Here is a 20,091-nt window from a genome sequence, read left to right on the forward strand (position 1 = left end):
CCTGAGGGTTCAAGGTCATGTGGTTTCAGCATTTAAGATAAGATGATGCTCCCAAGAGACTCTTTTAGGGAAGACTTTAGGGGGTCCCTCGGCGAGAGAAACTCAGTGAGAGGCCTCCTTTCCTTCGGGCCTCCATTTCCCTTTCTGTAAAAGAAAGCAGACTGTTCCAAGTTCAGTGCAGAGCTCAAGAACGGTAGGCACAAAAACAGACTACGCACTTGAGGAAGGAAGGCAGCAGAGCTTGGCGCCCCGAGGCTCAAGGCCGAGTGGGTGGGGCGAGGGTGGACCTCTTGTGATTGGTGTGCCGCCCTCTGCCCTAGCCAATGAATTGAGAGAATGGGTGGGGGCGGGACAGACACGTTGTCTTAAACGGCCTGACGCGCTGGACTGCCACATCGGTCTTCGTGGCTGAACTACACGGTCTGTGTCGCGTAGCGGACGCTGTCAGGTACGACGTGCATGCCGGGGCTGGGCCAGAGCGACTCGGGCCCGCTCGGTGTTCCGGAGTCTCAGCCGGGACAACGTCGGGATCTCTGGGTCTAGGGCAATGTGCAGGCCAGGGGTGGGGCGGGCTCCGCGTGAGGACGGGCGGGGGACGAGAGGCCGGAGATGTGGCACTGCCGCCTGCCAGGAACGGCTTGGGCTCACCATCCACGGGGGACTCTACTAGGGGGATAGGGTCTTAGAGGTTTCGGCTTTGAAAAGGCGGCATTGAGGACGCGGAACACCTCGAGCAGTTTGGCTGTGGGGGATCCGATCTCTGGGGACCCGATCCTGGGGATAGAGCTGCGAACTTGTGATCTCCTCACCAGGAGAGGGCGCTGACACGGACCAAGTCCGAGTTCCTTGGGCAGCTTCTACATCGCTTGGCAGATCATACCCATCCCTCCTCAATCCCCACTTCTCTCCAGTCCTAAACCGAGTAAGAAGATTGAGGAAGTGACGTGCACATTACGATGAGATGGTGGCTAGGGATTGGCCCACAGGGCTCTCTGCACGAAGACCCCCTCCTTAGGCCTTTGGCAAGCTATGCTGAACCTCAGTAAATTCCAACCTAATTGTGGGGAGCTCTTGCTGCCAGCAAATCTTGCCCCAGGCCTACAGCATGCTTGGGAGTACATATACCTTGTAGATGTGTCAAGATATATTAAGGGAGAAGGAGTGATTTTGGAATAAAGTGGCTTTGCTGATTGAATAACCTCCCATTTCTCCACCCTAAATTTTTTTCTCAATCAGACTTGTGAGTGTCTGTAGGTAAATTAATTTTATGTAACTGTACTTTGATTGTGTGTGTGTGTGAGATTGTGAATGAAGGTGCCATCTGATATCAGAAGGATACAGTACCCCTGGAGCAGTTCTTGATAGCTGTGCCATGTAATGTGGGTGTTGGGAACCAAACTCTGCTCTTCTGCAAGCATAGTAGGTGATCTTAACTGCTGAGCCATCTTTCCAGCCCCTAAAACTTTAATTAGTACATATTTTTAAAGGCATGTTTTTCTTGTCTCATGTATTTACCTTCCATAGTCTACTTTTATTGTGGTTATTTGGATATGTATTTTTATGCTCTTTGCTGAGTTCTTGAGGATGAGCCAAACTCTATACTTTTAAAAATAGCAATGAATGGACAGTGATTTGGAGGTGTGCGGAGGGTGAGGTGTAGTTGGTCCAATCCTTTTCCAGTTGTGTTGCTTTAGCTGTTTGCCTGTGACGCACTTGAGGTGAATTTTAGCCAGAATATTGGTTACATAAAACAAAGCTTATGTTGACAGAACTTCAAAAAAGGGCTGTATTTGTGAATGGTTACTTCAGAAAAGTAAATATTTAACAATAGCCAAACCAAATTTACTTCTCAAACTGAATATTTTCAATGGCTTTTGGATGACTTTACACTGACGATTCTTTTAGAGTAATTTAAGAAAGTGTTATTTAATAAGGCAGACTAAACAAATTCTTCCAAATTCAACCCTTAGTGGAAATGTACTGTGGAAATATTCCTGTGGGCTGATAGGGAAGGGAACAATGGTGGCCTGAAGTTAAACATTATGTGTTTAAAGTGCTTGGCCTGGCCTGTCATTAGTTTTTATTTTTAGGCCCTTATATCTGCTAAATATAAATAGTAGATAAATAGTATATATAAATAATAAATAATGCATTTGACAACACATCATTTTCTATCTATCCATCCATCCATCCATCCATCTATCTATCTATCTTTGGTTTCTTAAGACAGGGTTTCTCTGGGTAGCTCTGGCTGTCCCAGACTCACTTTGTAGACCAAGCTGGCCTCAACTTTGAACCCTTGATGAGAGGATGAGCTTCCACAGGAGGAGAGAGAGGCAGCCTCTCAGAGCTGAGTTACTTTGATGCAGGATGGGTGGTCTCTTTACCTGGCTTGTCTGGTTGCTACCTTGCCTCCTTCAGGAGTTATGTGTTCAGTAAGGATCCCCTTCACTAGCCAGATGAGAGAATGCGAGCAGAAGGCGGGTACCCAGGGGAGGTGATTTTTGAGACATGGTTGACTACTTCTTTTGTACAAGCTTAAGTTCACAGTGGGGATTGTTTGAAAACAAGTGCCTGAAGTGTTAGGATTTGTGATAAAAATCTGCAGTGTTCTGAAAGTGTTTATGAGGTACTTGCATGGTAAATTCAAAGGGAGAAGGTAGAAAAAAAATGATTATCTGCATAGTACTTATGCACAGAAGAAAATCAGTAGTTAATGGTAATCTCTTAAGTAGGTAATTTTCTTGTCTGACTACTGTTTATTTTATTCTAATATTCAGGCAAGGTCTCACTTTATAGTCCTGGCTGAGCTAGAACTCAATATGTAGACCAAGTTGGCCTCAGACTCCTAGAGATCCATCTGACTCTGCCTCCAGAGTGCTGGGATTAAAGGCATATACCAGCATGCTTGACCACCTCTAACTTCCTGTATATCCAAGGGTGTTCTTGAACTTCTGATCCTCCCACCTCTGCTTCTCTAATTTATTTGGTGCTGGAGATGGAGTCCAGGGCTTCATATATTTTAGGTAAGAACTTACCAACTGATCCTTAGTCCCCGAGAATTTAATTTTTATTGTTTTAGTGAAAAATAATGCAGTTTGGAGAAGAACCCTGCCAGTGTTTCTTTAAGCTGTAGAACTTGGCTAGTGTTCCAATGAACTTAGAGCAGGAGAGAGTGTAATGAATAGCTCCTTTGTGTTAAACCCGGGGCTGTAACATGGACTCCTCAAGATACCGTGAATGGCTCCAACTTCATCGAAGTTCAGAAAGAGTGACACATTCATGCAGAGCAGAGCCGCAGACTGAATTTAAATCCGGATTGTGAAACACTGGATTTTCTACTATCCTTCTAGCATTTTCCGAGCCCCTGGGAAAGAGAAGATGGTTGGTGGCTATTGAAAGCCCTCAGCCCTCTTTCATTTTGTTCTAATATTTCTCATACGGTACCAAGCTTGGTAACTTGAAGACAGAGACTCTTTAATAGAAATGTGTGTACCAGGTTCTGGTATGTCATGGTCTGTGCAACTTGTGGCCTTTCCCAGTTAACTTAAAAATAATCCAGAGAACTTGAGAATATTAGTCATGTTTTGGATGCTTCTGTTATGCTACTGATTATCATCATTCTATATGAAATTGAGGGCACCCAGCAGATGAATAGATTCTAGCTGAGGAGGTAGTGCTGTGTAAATTGAGATAAGTTGAGTTTAGGTCATCTTTTTTAGATTCTTTCCCCCTGCAGTCTTTATTTTCTTTTGAGTCAGCTGAATGTAGCCTTGGACTAGGAACCCTCCTGTCACAGCCCAGCCCTTTACCCCCAATGCTGGGATTACAGCCCCCCACCCACGTCTGCAGTCACTTGCCGTCTTATTGCAACCTGTAAAATACACCGTTAAAAGCATTTTAAAGATTTTTTTTCAATAGCCAGATTTTTGGTGTCTTCTTGCCCATAGGACACTTTTCAATAGAAAACCACAGATGTAGACTTTGGTGGTGAAAGTATAAGAGTAGTTTTTATTTTAAAGTGTGAGCCTTTCCTTAAAACAGGTGACCTGGTGGACCCAAGGCTGCAGATCCTGGGAGCACTGACGGCACTTTTCTCTACACCACACTGTTTTCTCAAAGCTTACCAGATCCTTTCTTTTTATTTGACTTTGCTTGTTGTCTGGACTCTGTCAAACAACTCAGACCCATGGCTAAGTTCATTTTCAGTGTTTCTCACCATATATACAATTTGTGGTCATTGTAGAAAGTAGAGAATAGTTAAATACAGCCACAGTGACTTTTTTGTTTTCTTTCTTTAACAGTTTTCCCTAATACTCTTTTGTTTTCTTAATTAGACATGTCCTAAAACGCCTTGCTATGTCCATACTCATTTTAAAGATTTGTTTATTTATTTATTGTTTTTGTGAATGACTCTTTTGCTTGTGTGTATCCAAGTGCATCTGCTAAGGAGTATCTGAGAAAGCACATTTTATGCATATTTGCTAAGCAGAAAGTAATACCATTTTAAGTTTTCAGTAGTTCAAATAGGATCTCCTGTGTAGATTGTAAAGAGCCTAGAAAGAAATGATACATTGGTATCTTAGACTCCGTGGTGGTGATGGGGACTGGTTCTTTGTAGTACAGTTAAGCGTTTTTGTTAGCTGCCATTTCCAGTCTAGTGATTCTTACTTTGTTTTTGTTAGTTCGAGGGAAAATACTGTGGAAATAACAGATCTTTTCCTTAGGGAAGTATATAATTGTGTATTTTATTTTAGAAATCATTTAGACCCCACAAGACAGTCTCTAGATCTTGAGTTTTAAATCTGTACTCTGGTCAGAACCGTGGGAAGGGAGAATAGTGGCAAGTTTTTGGCAAACAAGACAAGAGTTCTGGGATCTGATTGGTGATTGTTAATTCCTGACCCTCACTGGATGTTTAGTGTGGAGTGAGAGCCAAGTTGAAAGAGAAGTTAGCCAAGTCCCACGATTGGCTGATTTGGCAGCGCAATCAAGAGTGCTAAGATCATGCATGGTTTGACTTGTTGGAAAATTCTGTTGAAACTTGAATTAGCTATTTGTGTATATAGACACCCCAAGTGTGCCTGGCTTTGGTAACTTCCCTCTAGTCTAGAATGTACCTAAAATGTGTTCCTTCTCTGCTTCCAGACACGGTATCTATACATGCTCTTACTTGCTGCAGGGTTTTACTGGGATCTCAATGGTGAGCTGTGCACACAGAAGTTGAGGAAGCACTGTTAGGGACTGGTTTTAGGACTGGCACTGAAAGAGTAGCCTGATCCTGAAAGTGTAAATAAATAATGCTTGTGAACACGGTGTGCTTGGGATTGCGGTTGTCCTGCTTAGCTGTTCATACTTCGGTATTCTCTTGGTCCTGATTGTTTGTTTTCCTTTAAACAGTTGACTTTCTTTTTTGGATACTTTTTGAATGTGTGTGTGGCAGGGGAGGTGGCTGGGCTATAGAAACAGCCACCCTACCAAAACAGATTCCTTGAGTCATTTGTTATATATTTGTGTTTGTTACTGTAAGATCTCAAGACTCTTAACAAAGTGCAAAATAAGTCTTTTTCTCTTTGTTTATGCTGGGTTTGACTTACGTTTTAGATATCCGTGCTAAATGACAGATTTTACCTTGTGTAGTTTGGGTGCTAAACTCTTTCCAGTTTCCAAAAGCTACTTTTTCTTGTTTCTATATATATTTTTAAAGATGTATTTTTATTTTTTGTGTACTACATTTTTGCCTGAATGTATATATGTGCACCATGTGGGTGTCTGGTTCCTGTAGAGGTCAGAAGAGGGTGCCAGATCCCCTGAAGTTACAGTTGTGAGCCATTGTGTGGGTGCTGACATATCATGAACTGCAAAAGTAGCAAATCCTTTTAACCGCTGAGCCATCTCTCTACCCCCCCTCCCCCTACTGCCTTCTTTCTGTTTTTGAGACAGAGGATATTTGTAGCCCAGGCTGGTCTGTAACTTATTATTATGTAGGCCAGGCTAGCCTGGAACTTGATCATCTTTCCTCTGACTCCTAAATGCTGGGATTACCACTTCTAGGTTAAAATGGCATTTGGTTTTGTTTCACTACCTACATACCATGACGATTAAAAATGCAAAATAAAGACTAGAGGTGGGGATCCCGAGGGCCTGGAGCGGGGCTAAGAGAGGATGGTTCTACTTGTGGTCCTAGCTCCACAGGGTCACTTGAACCCAGAGTTAAAAGAATACCCTGGACTTTAAAAATGGTTCAGAATGGTTCATAGCCCCTGCTTTCCACCACCTGACTCATGACCAACCAGCAGGCAGCTGTGGCGGCTGACTTGGCACCCTGCCTCTGATATCTGCCCTGAACCCTGCACGTCTGGTAGGATAAAGCTGGATGCTGACTGTGGAAGCTTGGCGGTTACTCAGGGAGCAGACACGAGTTGACTCTGGAAAAGTTGTCACTTTCAGCACCTTCTCCTTCCTTGGGACAGGTCTCTCTGCACTTCCACTCCTGAAGGACTCACCATGCTTTCTAAACTAGCAAGTCTGCAGACCGTCGCTGCTCTGCGTCGAGGAGTCCACACCTCAGTCGCCTCTGCCACGTCCGTTGCTACTAAGAAGACAGTGCAAGGCCCACCATCCTCTGAGTACATTTTTGAACGGGAATCTAAATATGGTGCACACAATTACCATCCCTTACCTGTAGCCCTGGAGAGAGGAAAAGGTATGTTTTTGGATTAATCCACCCCCACATTTGCTTGAAATGTGTTATCAGGATTAGTTGTCTTGTATTTCTCATGTCCAAGCCTCATTGAATGTCCATTGCAGATAGGGCTCTTTTGACCTTTTCTAAGTGACTAAGGCACCTTAGGAATGTGACATCACTGACAATCTTTTAAAATTAGTTTTTATTTTGATATAACTCTAATAATAAAAAAGTTATGATGATATTAAAATGTGTCTTTCCTCTTACCCCAGATAGCTGAGGCTTTCCTTTGTTGTGCTCTTTTCGTCCCTCCTGGCCCCATGTACACCCTGTTCTCTAGCTCTTGACTCCTAGATACTCTGTGTGTCTTCTCTTAGAGCCCACAGGAACTTTATCTTTTATATACACAGGTAATTATCAGAACCAGGAAGTTAGGAATCTAGCTTTCTTTTGTCCTTAGTTACAAATGAACCTTAGACCAGGTCTCTCTTTCTTGTTGGTTCAGTTGTCTGTCTGTTTATCAGTAGGAGCAGTAGGCCTTTTCTTCCCCTCCCCCTTTCTCTTCTTCCTCTCCTCTTCCTTCCTCCTCCTTTTTCTCATCCCCTGTCTTCTTCCTCCTTCTCCTTCTCTTTCTCTTGTTCCTCCTTCTCTTTCTCCCACCTCTTCTCTTTCTTCTCCTTCTTCTCCTCTTCTTCCTCTTGTTTTTCCTCCTCCTTCCCCAAGCCAGTATTTTTCTCTTTTAATTGGGCCATTTTTTTTTTTATTGTAACATTCTTCCCAGCTGAAGTATTTCAGCCCTGTAAGCCAGAGTTTCTTAAAATTTGGCACTGCCTGAATTGATCTCTGGAGTGGAATTGCTGGGTCATGTGGTAACTCTGATTAGATTGTTAGAGGAACTGCCAACCTTTAAAACAAAACAAAAAAACCTCTCTCTCTCTCTCTCTCTCTCTCTCTCTCTCTCTCTCTCTCTCTCTGTGTGTGTGTGTGTGTGTGTGTGTATTGCCTGTGCCTGAGCAGAAGCACAAGAAGAAGTCAGGTGTCTCACTTTATCAGGTTCTGCTTTATACCTTTGAGACCCTGTTTCTTGTAAACATGAAGCACACCATTTTGGCTAGGCTGGCTGGACAGTGAACTCCTGGTATCTATCTGCCTGTTTCTGCACGTAACGCTAGGGTAATAGGAATGTGTGGCCATGCCCAGCTTTTTTAAAATGTGGGATATGGGGACTCAAACTCAGCTCCTCATGCCATGTCTACAAATTAAGAGCTCTTACCCACTGAGCCATCGCCCCAGCCAGGCTTACTAAGGTTTTCTGGATCAGCTGTACTGTTTTTGTTTGATTCTTGGTATTGGTAGAGAGACAGACTCTTACTGTGTAAGTCAGGCTGTTCTTAACCTTGCATTCATCCAACACAAGCTGCCAAGTGCAGGGATTGCCGGTGTTCACACCCAGCCGCACCATTTTGCATGTCCACTAGTGATGCATGCGAGTTCCAGATGGTTTATCTTTGCCCCATTGATTTTTCTTTTAAAACTTATAAGTATGCTAGTATGAAATAGTAGCTCCTTGTTTTGATTTGTTTGATTTGATTTGTTTTGATTTGCACGCTTCTAATGGCTGGTGATGGGTTGTACATCTTTACATGTTCATATTAGCATCTGTGTGTCTCTGAAGAAAATGCTAGTAAGTTATTTGCCCATTTTTAAAAACAGAGACTTGCTTAACCCAAGCTGCCTTTGAGCTCCTGATCCTCCTGCCTCTGTCCCCTCAGTGGTGGGATTACAGGTGTGTGCCACCATGTCTAGTGGCTTTTATTGTTGTTTATCATTGTGTTCTGGATACTGAGTCCTGATCAGGTATATGGTTTATAAATGCTCCTGTTCTATGTTTGGTTGTAGATACTATACAAGAGTTTTGTCTGTTTTGTAATTTCTTTGTAAATTCAAAGTTTTGGCTCCTGAGACTAAAATTGGTAAAGAGATTACAACCTACTTCTCTCTCTCTCTCTCTCTCTCTCTCTCTCTCTCTCTCTCTCTCTCTCTTTCTCTCTCTCTCTTTCTCTCCCTCTCCCTTTCTCTCTTTCTTTTTAAATAAACTTAGTATAGAAAACTAAATAAAAATAACATCACACACTGAAAATAGCCAGAACTGAAGCTTATGTTTTTCAGTAAACGTCTTCCTGTTAGACCAGCTGCTTGGGATGGAAGCTGTGGAGCTTCGTGGTGGATTTGCACTTTCACTATTGAGAATATGTCTATGTGCTTATTCACCACTAACCGCCCCCTCCCCCAAATTTATGACACAATTACGGTCTTTTTATACTGTTCTGTTAAATGTACATGTAAGAGTTAGTCAGATAAAATATAGCTTTAATATTTCTAAATCAAAGTCAGCAGGCTTGCACTAAACTGTTTTAAGCATAGGGATAAGCTGAGTATCATGTATCAGTGTTTAGAGGGCTGAAGAAGTCAGTCTTCATTTTGGGGTCTTGTGGCATACAGAAACTCTCAGTCTTTTCTTTCCCTCTATTTTAGGCATTTATATGTGGGATGTGGAAGGCAGGCAGTACTTTGACTTCCTGAGTGCTTATGGTGCTGTCAGCCAAGGACACTGCCACCCAAAGATCATAGATGCCATGAAGAGTCAGGTGGACAAGCTGACTTTGACATCTCGGGCTTTCTATAACAATGTCCTTGGTGAATATGAGGAGTACATTACCAAGCTTTTCAACTACAACAAAGTTCTTCCTATGAATACAGGTAACGCATTCCCGTTTTTGTTAAGTTCCCAACAATCAGTCATTTGTTTTTTTATTTGTATTTATTGAGCGTCTGTTACCATTTCACCCAGGCTGGCCCTGAATTTACACTCTTCCCACCTTAGTGCGTCAAATAACTGGGATTAAGTTCTGTATCACATGCTAAGCTTATTTTTTTTGGTAATTTACATTAGTCAAACCTGAGTATTTTCCTTACAATAGGAGTGGAGGCTGGAGAGACTGCATGTAAGCTTGCTCGTCGTTGGGGCTACACCGTGAAAGGCATCCAGAAGTACAAAGCAAAGATAGTTTTTGCTGGTATGTGAATTTAATTGTTACAGTATAAGCGGTATCATTTACATGAGACATTATTTACGGAATGTTTTATAAAGGCTAATGTAGTGGGATATCTTCCCACTATATATAAAGCTCGGTGACTGGTGACTGGGCTATATGACAGGCAGGTGGAGTGAGGAGTCGGGAGGAGAAAGACGAGGAGGAGCTGGGAGGAAGGGGAGAAGCGGAGGAGAGGATAGTGGCAGATGTGTGCGTGTCTCCAGCAGTCTAAGGTACTTGTAAAATCTAGGTTTGGTATTGGGTAAAGCCTCTATTGTGTGGGCAAATTGTTAATTGAGCATTTCTGAATGTATAAAGCCTTTGGATAATAATTAAGCATTAGAGTCTCATTTCTACCGGGTACCGCGTGGATGGCGGGATGGTCTGGGCTCAGCCAAGCATTTTAAAGACATCGAGGTAGATTGGCAGAGCCATCTCCCATGCTGGCGTCTCATGGGTGGCAGGGCCTGGCTCATGGCCTCAGGCCTTGCCTAGTTGCGAAAATGGCGGCCACTTAAGTACAAGCCAGACTAGGTGTTGCCGTTATTAAATTTTAACCGTAACAGGCTAATGAGGGACTTCCTTTTAGATGTCTAAGTTATTTTTTCATGAACGAGAGTTTCCTTTTGTGATGCTGTGGAATGAATCTAAGTCTGATGGATGCCAGTATAGTACACTCTAGCCATATCCCTAGCTTGACATTTTTCTTTCTTGACTCCTTAACTCTCCCTTCTTAAAGTAAGTGGCTATTTGATTTAATTTCACATTTTACCAGATTTTCTTCATATCTGTTTTCTCATTACATTTTTGTTTGCTTTGTTTTATTTAACTATTTTTTTGTGCTAAGTTTTGAAGGCTTTATGTTTCCTATATAAGCATTCTATCATTGAATATTTGTGGCCAACATTTTTTGTTGCTTTTTGAGACAGGGTTTTATTGTGTAGCCTTGGCTTTCCAGGAACTCACTATGCAGAGCAGACTGGCCTCAAACTCACAGAGATCTGCCTGCTACCGCCTCTCCAGTGCTGGGACTAAAGGTCTGTGCCACCATGCTTGGCTTGTGGCCAGGGTTTTAGTCCTGATATTGAATGTGCCCTTGCACTGTGTTCTTAGAAGCTGCCAGGAACAGGAAGCCTGAAGCTGCCCTCGTTATACTTCTGAAAATGGTTGAGAAGGAATACTTTTGAGTTCTTGTTAAGGAGCTGTATAGTTTATTAGGATGATGTAATCTGACTTTGAGAATTTTTGTGGGGTATTCAAATGGTAGGGTCTGATTTTAAAGTTTTGATTTTAGTTAAAAATAGTATGTATTGGTTTTGTGGTCAGAATCCATTCTTGTTTTGTCTGGTGAATACATATAGTTAAATTATAAATCCTATAGCATAATAAAGTTATGGTTAGAAGCAATTGGTACTTGAGGCGACAGATTATGATCTGAAGAAATGCTGATATGATTCTGTAACTTACCATTTTGCTTTTAAAGCTCAAGGACGTAGGGTAGACAAGCTGTAAATCCTGCAACTGCCCAGAGGAGGACATAGAAGAACACAGGAAACCTTGTTGTTTGTGTTGAGCTGGCATGAGATCAGCCACATGTTCAGTGGACACCTGTAGAGCAGACAGGAGGGCTGGACCGAACGTGAGAAAGCCTAACATATCAGGGGAAGTATAGTTAGGCTCTTGCCAGCATCAGAGACAGAAAAGGAGAATCGGGAAAGGTTCCACTTCTCTGAAACATTTAGAAAAGGGTGCGGCTTAACCCAGCAGCAAAGCTTGGCTTTATTAGGAGTCACTGTATGTTACTGTAAGTTACTACCTATAAGCTACCATTTTAAAATCTTATATTTTAGTTGTGGATATCCTGGCTGGATATTATAAACAAAACATGATTTCTGTTATAGATTGTTCAGTCTCTTTTATATTAGCGAAGGGTGTAAAGATATTTTTACATCCTATTGACAGAGGCTGAAAGATAGTGAAAGACTATATTCTTGCAGGGTGAGCTGCAGGATGGGATCCCCGAGGCTAGAGAGAGTGGAACAGCTTGGCTCCTGGTCTCATGAGTGCCTGTTACCTTAAAGAATATGCTCTTGCATGTGGATGAAAACAGGATGGGTTGACTCATGAGTCTAACTCGATGACAGGGGCTTCTGCAAGAGTAATTGAGTTGCTGCTGACGTAGGTGGTGTTGACATCCTTAGTGTGATGAGTTCCTGTTTTCTCTACTATAGTGTTGATGGCTGAGTTTAACCCTATCTGCAGTGATGTAGTTGTTTGTTTTGCAGGCTGATGTTAGGATGTTTGCTTTCTATTAGAGTTGAAGCTCTGAGGACACAGCTCACAGGCTAATTACCTGTCTACCTCTTGTCCTGGAGTACTTCTTGACCTCCTGTGACTCCTGGCCACATTTATTAATAGAAAAAAATGTGATCCTGGGGAAAGGCAGTTGTCTTTCATTTAGTGTTGTAGAGGATTATAATGTCAAGGGAGGCAACATGGAAAGTATTTGGATTGTCTGAGCATCTTATCTGTAAGTGAATTTGGAAATGTATTCTGTTGAGTAGGTAGCTTGCAGTATTGGGTTATCAGAAGGGAACTGCTAATCTCTATGCTGGATACTTTTTCTCACTTTCCTATTGTAAGTGTACCTTCGCTGTCTAGGAATCTTGCTTTGAATGCTTCAGTTGTAGGGTTTCAGTTGGAATGGGTCTGAGGAAAGTACTGTGGAGATTTGTCTTTTTAGTTAGGCTTCCCAAGATGTTTGTAGGGTATTACTTGTGGGTTTCTTTGGGATAATCATTGTTTGTCTTTCCTTTTAGTTGGAAACTTTTGGGGTCGAACATTGTCTGCAATCTCCAGTTCCACAGATCCGACCAGTTATGATGGTTTTGGACCCTTCATGCCAGGCTTTGAAACCATCCCATATAATGATCTACCTGCACTGGAGGTACATCAGGGTGGTTATGGCACTTGGCTCATAGCAACTGGAAATGATTTTGAATTAATTATTACCTGTTGAATATTGAATTAAAAATACATTAATGAGGGGATTGGAGAGATATCTCAGTGGGTAAAATCACATACTGCTATTGCAGAGAACTCTGTTCAGTTCCTTGCACCTATGTGGCAGCTTACAACTTTCTGTAATGTCAGTTTAGTGGACCTAACACTGGCCACTTGGGCAACAGACATGCTTGTGGTGCATATACATGCTGACATAGTAGACAGACACTCAGGCACAGTAAACAAACAAACAGACCCCAAACCAAACCAGCCAGCCAGCCAAAAAACCAAACCAAACCAAACCAGAAATACAGAGACCATTGCTCAGTGGTAGAACAGCATGTAAGAGGTCCTGGGCTTGACCTTAACACTTCAAAATGAACAAAATTATATGAGTCTGTGAACATTCTTAAGTTAGGCTGAAGTCAGTTGTATTCTCAGCACTGGGAGGTTAGTTTACAACACAGGGAAATGTGCTTTTGTCACCTAGTACTTAGGCTAGCTCACTAGTTTAGATTATAACTACTGGAGTATTACCCACTAATTACTAGATAATCTCTCTCTCTCTCTCTCTCTCTCTCTCTCTCTCTCTCTCTCTCTCTCTCCCTCTTCCCCCCTTCTCTATTTCTCTGTCTTTTGAGATAGTATATTTTCTCTATCTTTTCCTTCCTTCCTTCCTTCCTTCCTTCCTTCCTTCCTTCCTTCCTTCCTTTTTCCTGCCTTTCTGCCTTCCTGCCTTCCTGCCTTCCTGCTTTCCTGCCTTTTCTTTTTTTCTTCTCACTTTGAAGCCTTGACTGGCCTGAAACACAACATGTATACCGGGCTAGCCTTGAACTCATAGAGATCTGCCTGGCTCTGCCTCCCAAGTGTTGCGATTAAAGATATGTACCGTCACTCCTGGCCGAGATAAACAGGTTTTTAGACTTGTAAATTGTAGTACTTTTATTTGTGGTGCTAGGGAAAGAACCCAAGGCCTTGTAGATTCTAGGCAATTGCTTTACCTCTGAGGTAGATCCCGTCTCCAAGCTGAGTATTTTTGTACAAACAAAAAAGTTATAGGTTGGCTTTAACAGGCCACTTTTTGTTTGTTTGTTTGTTTGTTTTAATGGTATGAGTGTTTGCTTGCATGTAGATGTGCCATGTGCATGTAGTGGTGACAGAGGCCAGAAAGGGCACTGGATCCTCTGGAACTGCACTTAATAGCAATTGTGAACCCTAGTGTGGGTGCTGAGAATGGGACCTGGGACCTCTGCAAGAGCAGCCAGTGCCCTTAGCTGCTGAGCTGTCTCTCACTCCTGACTTAGATTTTACTTATAATAATTGTATGTGCCTGTAAACTCAGCGTGCTAGAGTCGATGCCTGGCTTCATCTTCATCATCCCCCTCGCCCCCCGCCCCAGTTGTTTTTTAAGATTTATTTGTTTACTTTGAGTGTTTTGCCTGCATGTGCATCATATAGGTCCTGGGAGTCAAACCCAGATCCTCCAGAAAAGCACCAAGTATTCCAAATGCTAAGCCATCTCTCATAATTAATTCTTAACAGGAAGTATTTGCTTTCAGTTGCCAAACAAAGTAGAACAGACTCCCTTCTGTTTCTTTTGTAGCGTGCTCTTCAAGATCCAAATGTTGCTGCTTTCATGGTGGAGCCCATCCAGGGTGAAGCAGGTGTCGTTGTTCCAGATCCAGGATACCTGACGGGAGTTCGGGAGCTTTGCACCAGGCACCAGGTTGTCCCACTCACTGTGCAGTGAGGCCAGACTCCTCTGCACTTGTTTGGACTCTGCTCACAGGCTAAATGATGAGTTCCAAGACTTGAGGAATACTGACGCTTAGCACCCTCTGTGGAAGCTAACTTTTCAGTGTCTAGAACACTAGAGAGATTCTGTCCCATGGGCTGCTGAGGTTGCAGCCCTCAGGCTCTTCCTGTGATTCCCTCCTCTCCTCCAGGAGCCTGTCACTCTTTTGATCCCTCTCAAGCCTGTCTTGTGTCCCTTTGCTCTAGACCTTACAGCTCTTCTCCTCTCTTTTCCACCAAAGCTGACAGTACATTTTGCTCACTATTGAGAAGTCCAGAAACTATTTGATTATTGTATAAGTGTTAATTATGTGAATTTGTTCTTAGCGTGTAATTAAAAAAAAAAGCTATTGAAGCTCTGCAGACTCTTTATGTTTGAAAACATGCCATTCTGCCATGCAGAACAGTGCCACATGGGCCCCTTGGAGGAGCTGGCCTGATACAGGAACAGTTTCACAGGATACCGTTGAATTGTGCTGGTACTGAAAACATTTTCCTAGATCTCAGGGTGTGTCAGAATGACTCTTAGTGGGAAGACTGAAATAATAACGGTCTTTGTTTCATCGATACGTGAGGATGACAGCTGTGCTGCTACGTGTTGTCTCTCCCAGGTCCTCTTCATTGCTGATGAAATACAAACAGGGTTGGCCAGAACTGGTAGATGGCTAGCTGTGGATCATGAGAATGTCAGACCTGACATAGTTCTTCTTGGGAAGGCTCTTTCTGGCGGCTTATATCCCGTAAGTTCAATACCCCTGTATTTCTGTTTCCTCCTCTGCTGACTGTGACTGGGATGCCTTTTAGGTGGTTTGATTAGGCCATGTGTGATGTAAGCCACCTGGAACACTTTAGATAGCCCTTGGGTGATCCACTGGGTTAGTGTTGGTCAAGTGGAGCCTTGGGATCCACTGCGGCATTTGATTTAGACAGAAACATTTCTCCTCAGAAATTCCTACTCCCACTTTTCAGAAGCTAGCATCACACGTTGTTCAAAACCTTGTACAAGGAACATAAAGATGGGGACATTTTGTTCTTTTTGGGGGGTTTGCATCCAGAGCTAGTCATTGATGTGGGATAAAGGGGCTTTGAAGAAAGCCCTCTTCTTGCAGGCAATGGCCAAGTTTGTTTTCTAAGCAGAGTGTTTTGGAAAGGACTGAAATCTCATTGCAGAACAGCTTTGCTTGGGCTGGAGAGATGGCTAACTGGTTAAGAGCACTGGCTGCTCTTCCAGAGAACCTGGGCTCAGTTTCCAGCTCTCACATAGCAGCTCACAGCCATCTGTACCTCCAGTTCCAGGAAATCCAACACCTTTTTCTGGCTTGCATAGGCACTGCAAACAAGTGGTGCATAGACATACATGCACACAGAACACCTCATGCACACAAAGTAATAATGAAAACATTTTTTTCTTATAGTTCTAAATGTGTGTACTGTGTTGTTTTGTGCCACTGAAGTGTGTTTACTGCATTCGTAATGCTTTGTCTTGGGTTACGATTGAGAGTCAGGAGACAGATGTAACCTTCGGGTTGTAGCCTTACAGAGATTTAATATCAGCATTATAGAAGTATCTGGGTCCCTGGTGTGCTGAGAATATGAGGAGCAACACGATGGCCTCTGTCTTTCAGGTGTCTGCAGTGCTGTGTGATGATGAGATAATGCTGACCATTAAACCAGGCGAGCATGGCTCCACGTACGGCGGAAACCCACTAGGCTGCCGAATAGCCATTGCAGCTCTTGAGGTGAAAACGGATATGGCTGAATGATAGCTACTTTAAGTAGTGTTGAAGTTATTTTTAATTTAAGTCCTGGCATAATAAGTTTAATAAGTTTGCCAAGTGCTAGAGAACATGAAGTACAGGAGGTTTTCGGGGCGAGGCATTCTCAACTAGTAAGGTAACTTTTGCCCAGTAGACTGGACTCCTGGGCTTCTTGAGTTCGTAGTCTGTCACCAGGCTGCTGACTACTTACTATGCCCCTTTGGTTTAACGACAAGATTTGGTTTTTTTCCATGTTTGTCTGCTTGTTATATCTGAGTCAAGGTTTCATTATAGTTCATACTGGCCTAGAATTTACCATGTAGCCCAAGCTAGACAGCTGCAAATCCTCCTGCCTTAGCTGCCCAAGTGTTAGGAGTACAAGTGGCCACAAACTCTTCTTCTCTGTTGTTTTTTCAGATGGTGGATCTGAGGGTTGGTGGGCTTGGTTCAGAGAAAGAGTAAGGCTCTGGGTTTGATTCCTGAGAACTGCATAGATAGAAATGACATCAGGAATGGTGGTACATACCTGTAATCCCAGCACTAGGGAAGCTGAAAAGCAGACAATCACAAGTTTGAAACCAGTCCAGGAAGTAGATGTAAGGTACTGTAATATGTTAGGGGGAGGAAAAAGGCAATTCAGTTACAGCTTAAAGCTAAATTATACTCAGTCCATTCAGGTAATAACAGTGTATTATAAGTTGCATTAAGCGAATTTTAATCTTTATTTTGCCATGAAGACTGACTGACAGTGGATTTGTGACTAAAGCAAGCTCTGAGGTTGTATCTGTTTAGTTAGAAATTAATACAGGCCCTGAAAATGAGAAGCACGTGCAGATGACATCACTCGGGTCTCTGTCTCATCACACAGGCATTTTGTGTGCAACCTTACATGGGTAAGGTTGGATACTCACTGGTATAATTTTTTTTTTTAAAAAAAAAAAACAGGTTTTAGAAGAAGAAAATCTTGCTGAAAACGCAGACAAGATGGGCACCATCTTGAGAAAGGAGCTCATGAAGCTGCCTTCTGACGTCGTGACTGCAGTGAGAGGGAAAGGGCTGCTAAATGCCATCGTCATCAGAGAAACCAAAGGTACCGTCCACGGCACATTGTGTGGAGAGCCCTTTCAAAGACTGGTTAGGGCGGTCCTCTAACACTTGATTAGATAGTTGGCTAAGCCATTGAGGCCAAGTCTGACCTGATTGTATTAATGTTATCTTAAGTATAGATCTTTCCAGCAGGAAGGCAGGTTTAACTCATCTGACCAAGTGTTTATTCTTTGCAGACACTTTTATTTTCTGCCTCTGTTAGTTAGGCAGCTCTTTGCACTTTCTGGCTATTTTCGGTTAATCTTTTCCCCTCACTTGAAGACTTTGTACATCCTGCAGAGGTCGTAAAAGCAGCAGTAGGGATAAAAGGAATGACTTTGATGTTGATAATAAGGAATGGAGGCTTGAGGCTTCATTGTGTGCCTGACATCACTCATCACCCTCCTGGGCACCCTGCTGGGTTTTCTTGGGTTAGCCCTTCCTTTTAAAGCAGTGATTAGAACAGAGGAACTTTGAGAAAGGAACCACAGGTATCTGACTGACTGGTTGGACTCAGGCAGTACTCCCTGGTTGAGAACTGCTGCTGGGTGGTTGTTTTAGCCAGGGTTTCTATTCCTGCACAAATATGACTAAGAAGCAAGTTGAGGAGGAAAGGGTTTATTCAGCTTACACTTCCACATTACTGTTGATCACCAAAGGAAGTCAGGACTGGAACTCATGCAGGTCAGGAAGCAGGAGCTGATGCAGAGGCCAAGGAGGGATGTTACTTACTGGCTTGCTTCCTTATAGAACCCAAGACTACCAGCCCAGGGATGGCACCACCCACAATGGGCTGGGCCCTCTCCCCATGGTCACTAATTGAGAAAATGCCTTACAGCTGGATCTCATGGAGGCATTTTCTCAACTGAAGCTCCTTTCTCTGTGGTAACTCCAACGTGTGTCAAGTTGACACACAAACCAGCCAGTAAGGTAGTGATGCTTTAGTGTTGTGCAAGCTCAGGAGGCGTGTCCATCTCAGTAGCGTGCAGGGTTCATGTTGTGTCTCCTACCCAAGTTCTTTCACATCAGTTCCCCACAGTTTTGTGCTAGGCATCCCTAATCTGAGAAGTAGAAGCATTCCCAAACCTGAAAGGTTTTAACTTACACCCTCACACCAGAGGAAAATCCCTTTGTTGGCCCCAGGGGTCAGGCCATAACCAAAATGTAGATGCTCTAAGATTCTTGTGTGAGATTACCTTTGGGCTGTCCCAGTGTGAAATACCAATGAGTTTCATGTTTACATAGGCCCCTTTTCTGAAATACATCCTTTCCTTCTGTATATGCCAACATTCTTGTGTCTCGAAGGAGCCTCTCTGGACCCAAGCCCTGCAGACAAGAATATTCTACCTGTAACAGTCTAAACATGTCATTCAGACCTAGTGAATGCGCTTACAAAGAAGTCAGTAAGGCAGCCTCTTGAGTACAGCAGTGACTTAGAGCTTCTTTCCCTGACACTGGGGGCACTCCCTGGTGAGGCTGCACTGTCTGTGTTTATACGTTAGTCTCTGGGTGTACATTGTGACCATTTTCCTTGTAGATTGTGATGCTTGGAAGGTGTGCCTGCGACTTCGAGATAACGGGCTTCTGGCCAAGCCAACCCACGGCGATATCATCAGGCTTGCCCCTCCCCTTGTGATCAAGGAGGATGAGATCCGGGAGTCAGTGGAGATCATCAATAAGACCATCTTGTCCTTCTGAGAGTAGGAACTCCGGGGAGCCAGCTTCAGACAAGGCTCATGGGAAACTCCGCTTGCAATGGGCAGATTTGGCTTCTCTGACTCCTAAAAGACATTTTTTGAATATATATTATATATTGCCGTTGATGCATAGTAGAGTGACACCTAGGAACCTGCAGGTGGCTGTGTGACAGAAGAGTGAGAGGGAGAGGCATCTCTTTGTTGAGGTTTGACTGTGTGGGAACTTTCTAAGGAGAAACAGATCCACCTGCGTACAGCCTGCAACTTGAGTCCTGCAGTCATTTATGTGCGTTTTTACAATTTTCGTGCTGGTGTGAATGTTTTGTATTTGAAAGTTATTTCTAAGATACTACATAAGAAACTAGCTTAACCTTGTGGAGTGGAATCGTTATAATCAATGAGTGTTAAGATGACTGAAGGTTAAGCATATGTAAAATACTAGTTTAAAGTAAACTTTGCATTGGCCAACACCAGAAGGTATTATATAGAGTCTGAGAATTCTTTACTAAATTATACTTGCTTAAATTGCTTGATTGCAATTTGTAAAACATTTATTTTCAGAATTTCTTTGAATAAAGCTTAATTTTTTTTTATTCCAACAGAGTATTTTGTATTTCCATTTTGGTAATAATCAGTGTATTATTTCACCCTTATGACTGGTGTTTCATATTGAGATCACGGAGTGTGTTTCAGGCTTTTTATTCCAAATAAAGCTATGACCAGTTCCTATCTGTACAATGATGTGAGATTGTTTACTTATTTATTTATATTTAAATTTTGTTTCATTTTTCTCTAGTGTGTTTTGTGTAGTAACTTCGTATAAGGTGCTTGTTTTTCAAAGAGGATGAACTTTCTGACCTGGATCAATTCACCCCTCCTTAGGCCACCTGGGAGACCCTATTCCTGAGGAGGTCACCATATAGATGCTGAACTTATTGTGGTCACCTGATTAACATAGAGTACTACAGCCC

The 20,091-nt window shown here is 42.8% G+C and overlaps 1 protein-coding gene across 1 annotated transcript; it reads left to right on the top strand.

Moving 5' to 3' along the window:
- The first annotated feature begins 348 nt into the window (after nucleotides 1–348).
- On the top strand, nucleotides 349–19,855 carry Oat (ornithine aminotransferase). The gene is made up of 10 exons (XM_028772548.1): nucleotides 349–448; nucleotides 6,474–6,706; nucleotides 9,224–9,448; nucleotides 9,670–9,765; nucleotides 12,603–12,730; nucleotides 14,390–14,512; nucleotides 15,192–15,320; nucleotides 16,206–16,319; nucleotides 17,283–17,427; nucleotides 18,961–19,855. Exons 2-10 carry the CDS (start codon nucleotides 6,508–6,510, stop codon nucleotides 19,119–19,121), a joined length of 1,320 nt encoding a protein of 439 aa, XP_028628381.1. The 5' UTR covers nucleotides 349–448; nucleotides 6,474–6,507; the 3' UTR covers nucleotides 19,122–19,855.
- The last annotated feature ends 236 nt before the right edge of the window (nucleotides 19,856–20,091 follow it).

The sequence above is a fragment of the Grammomys surdaster genome, unplaced genomic scaffold (genome assembly GCF_004785775.1).
Source record: "Grammomys surdaster isolate TR1022 unplaced genomic scaffold, NIH_TR_1.0 214, whole genome shotgun sequence".
NCBI lineage: Eukaryota > Metazoa > Chordata > Mammalia > Rodentia > Muridae > Grammomys > Grammomys surdaster.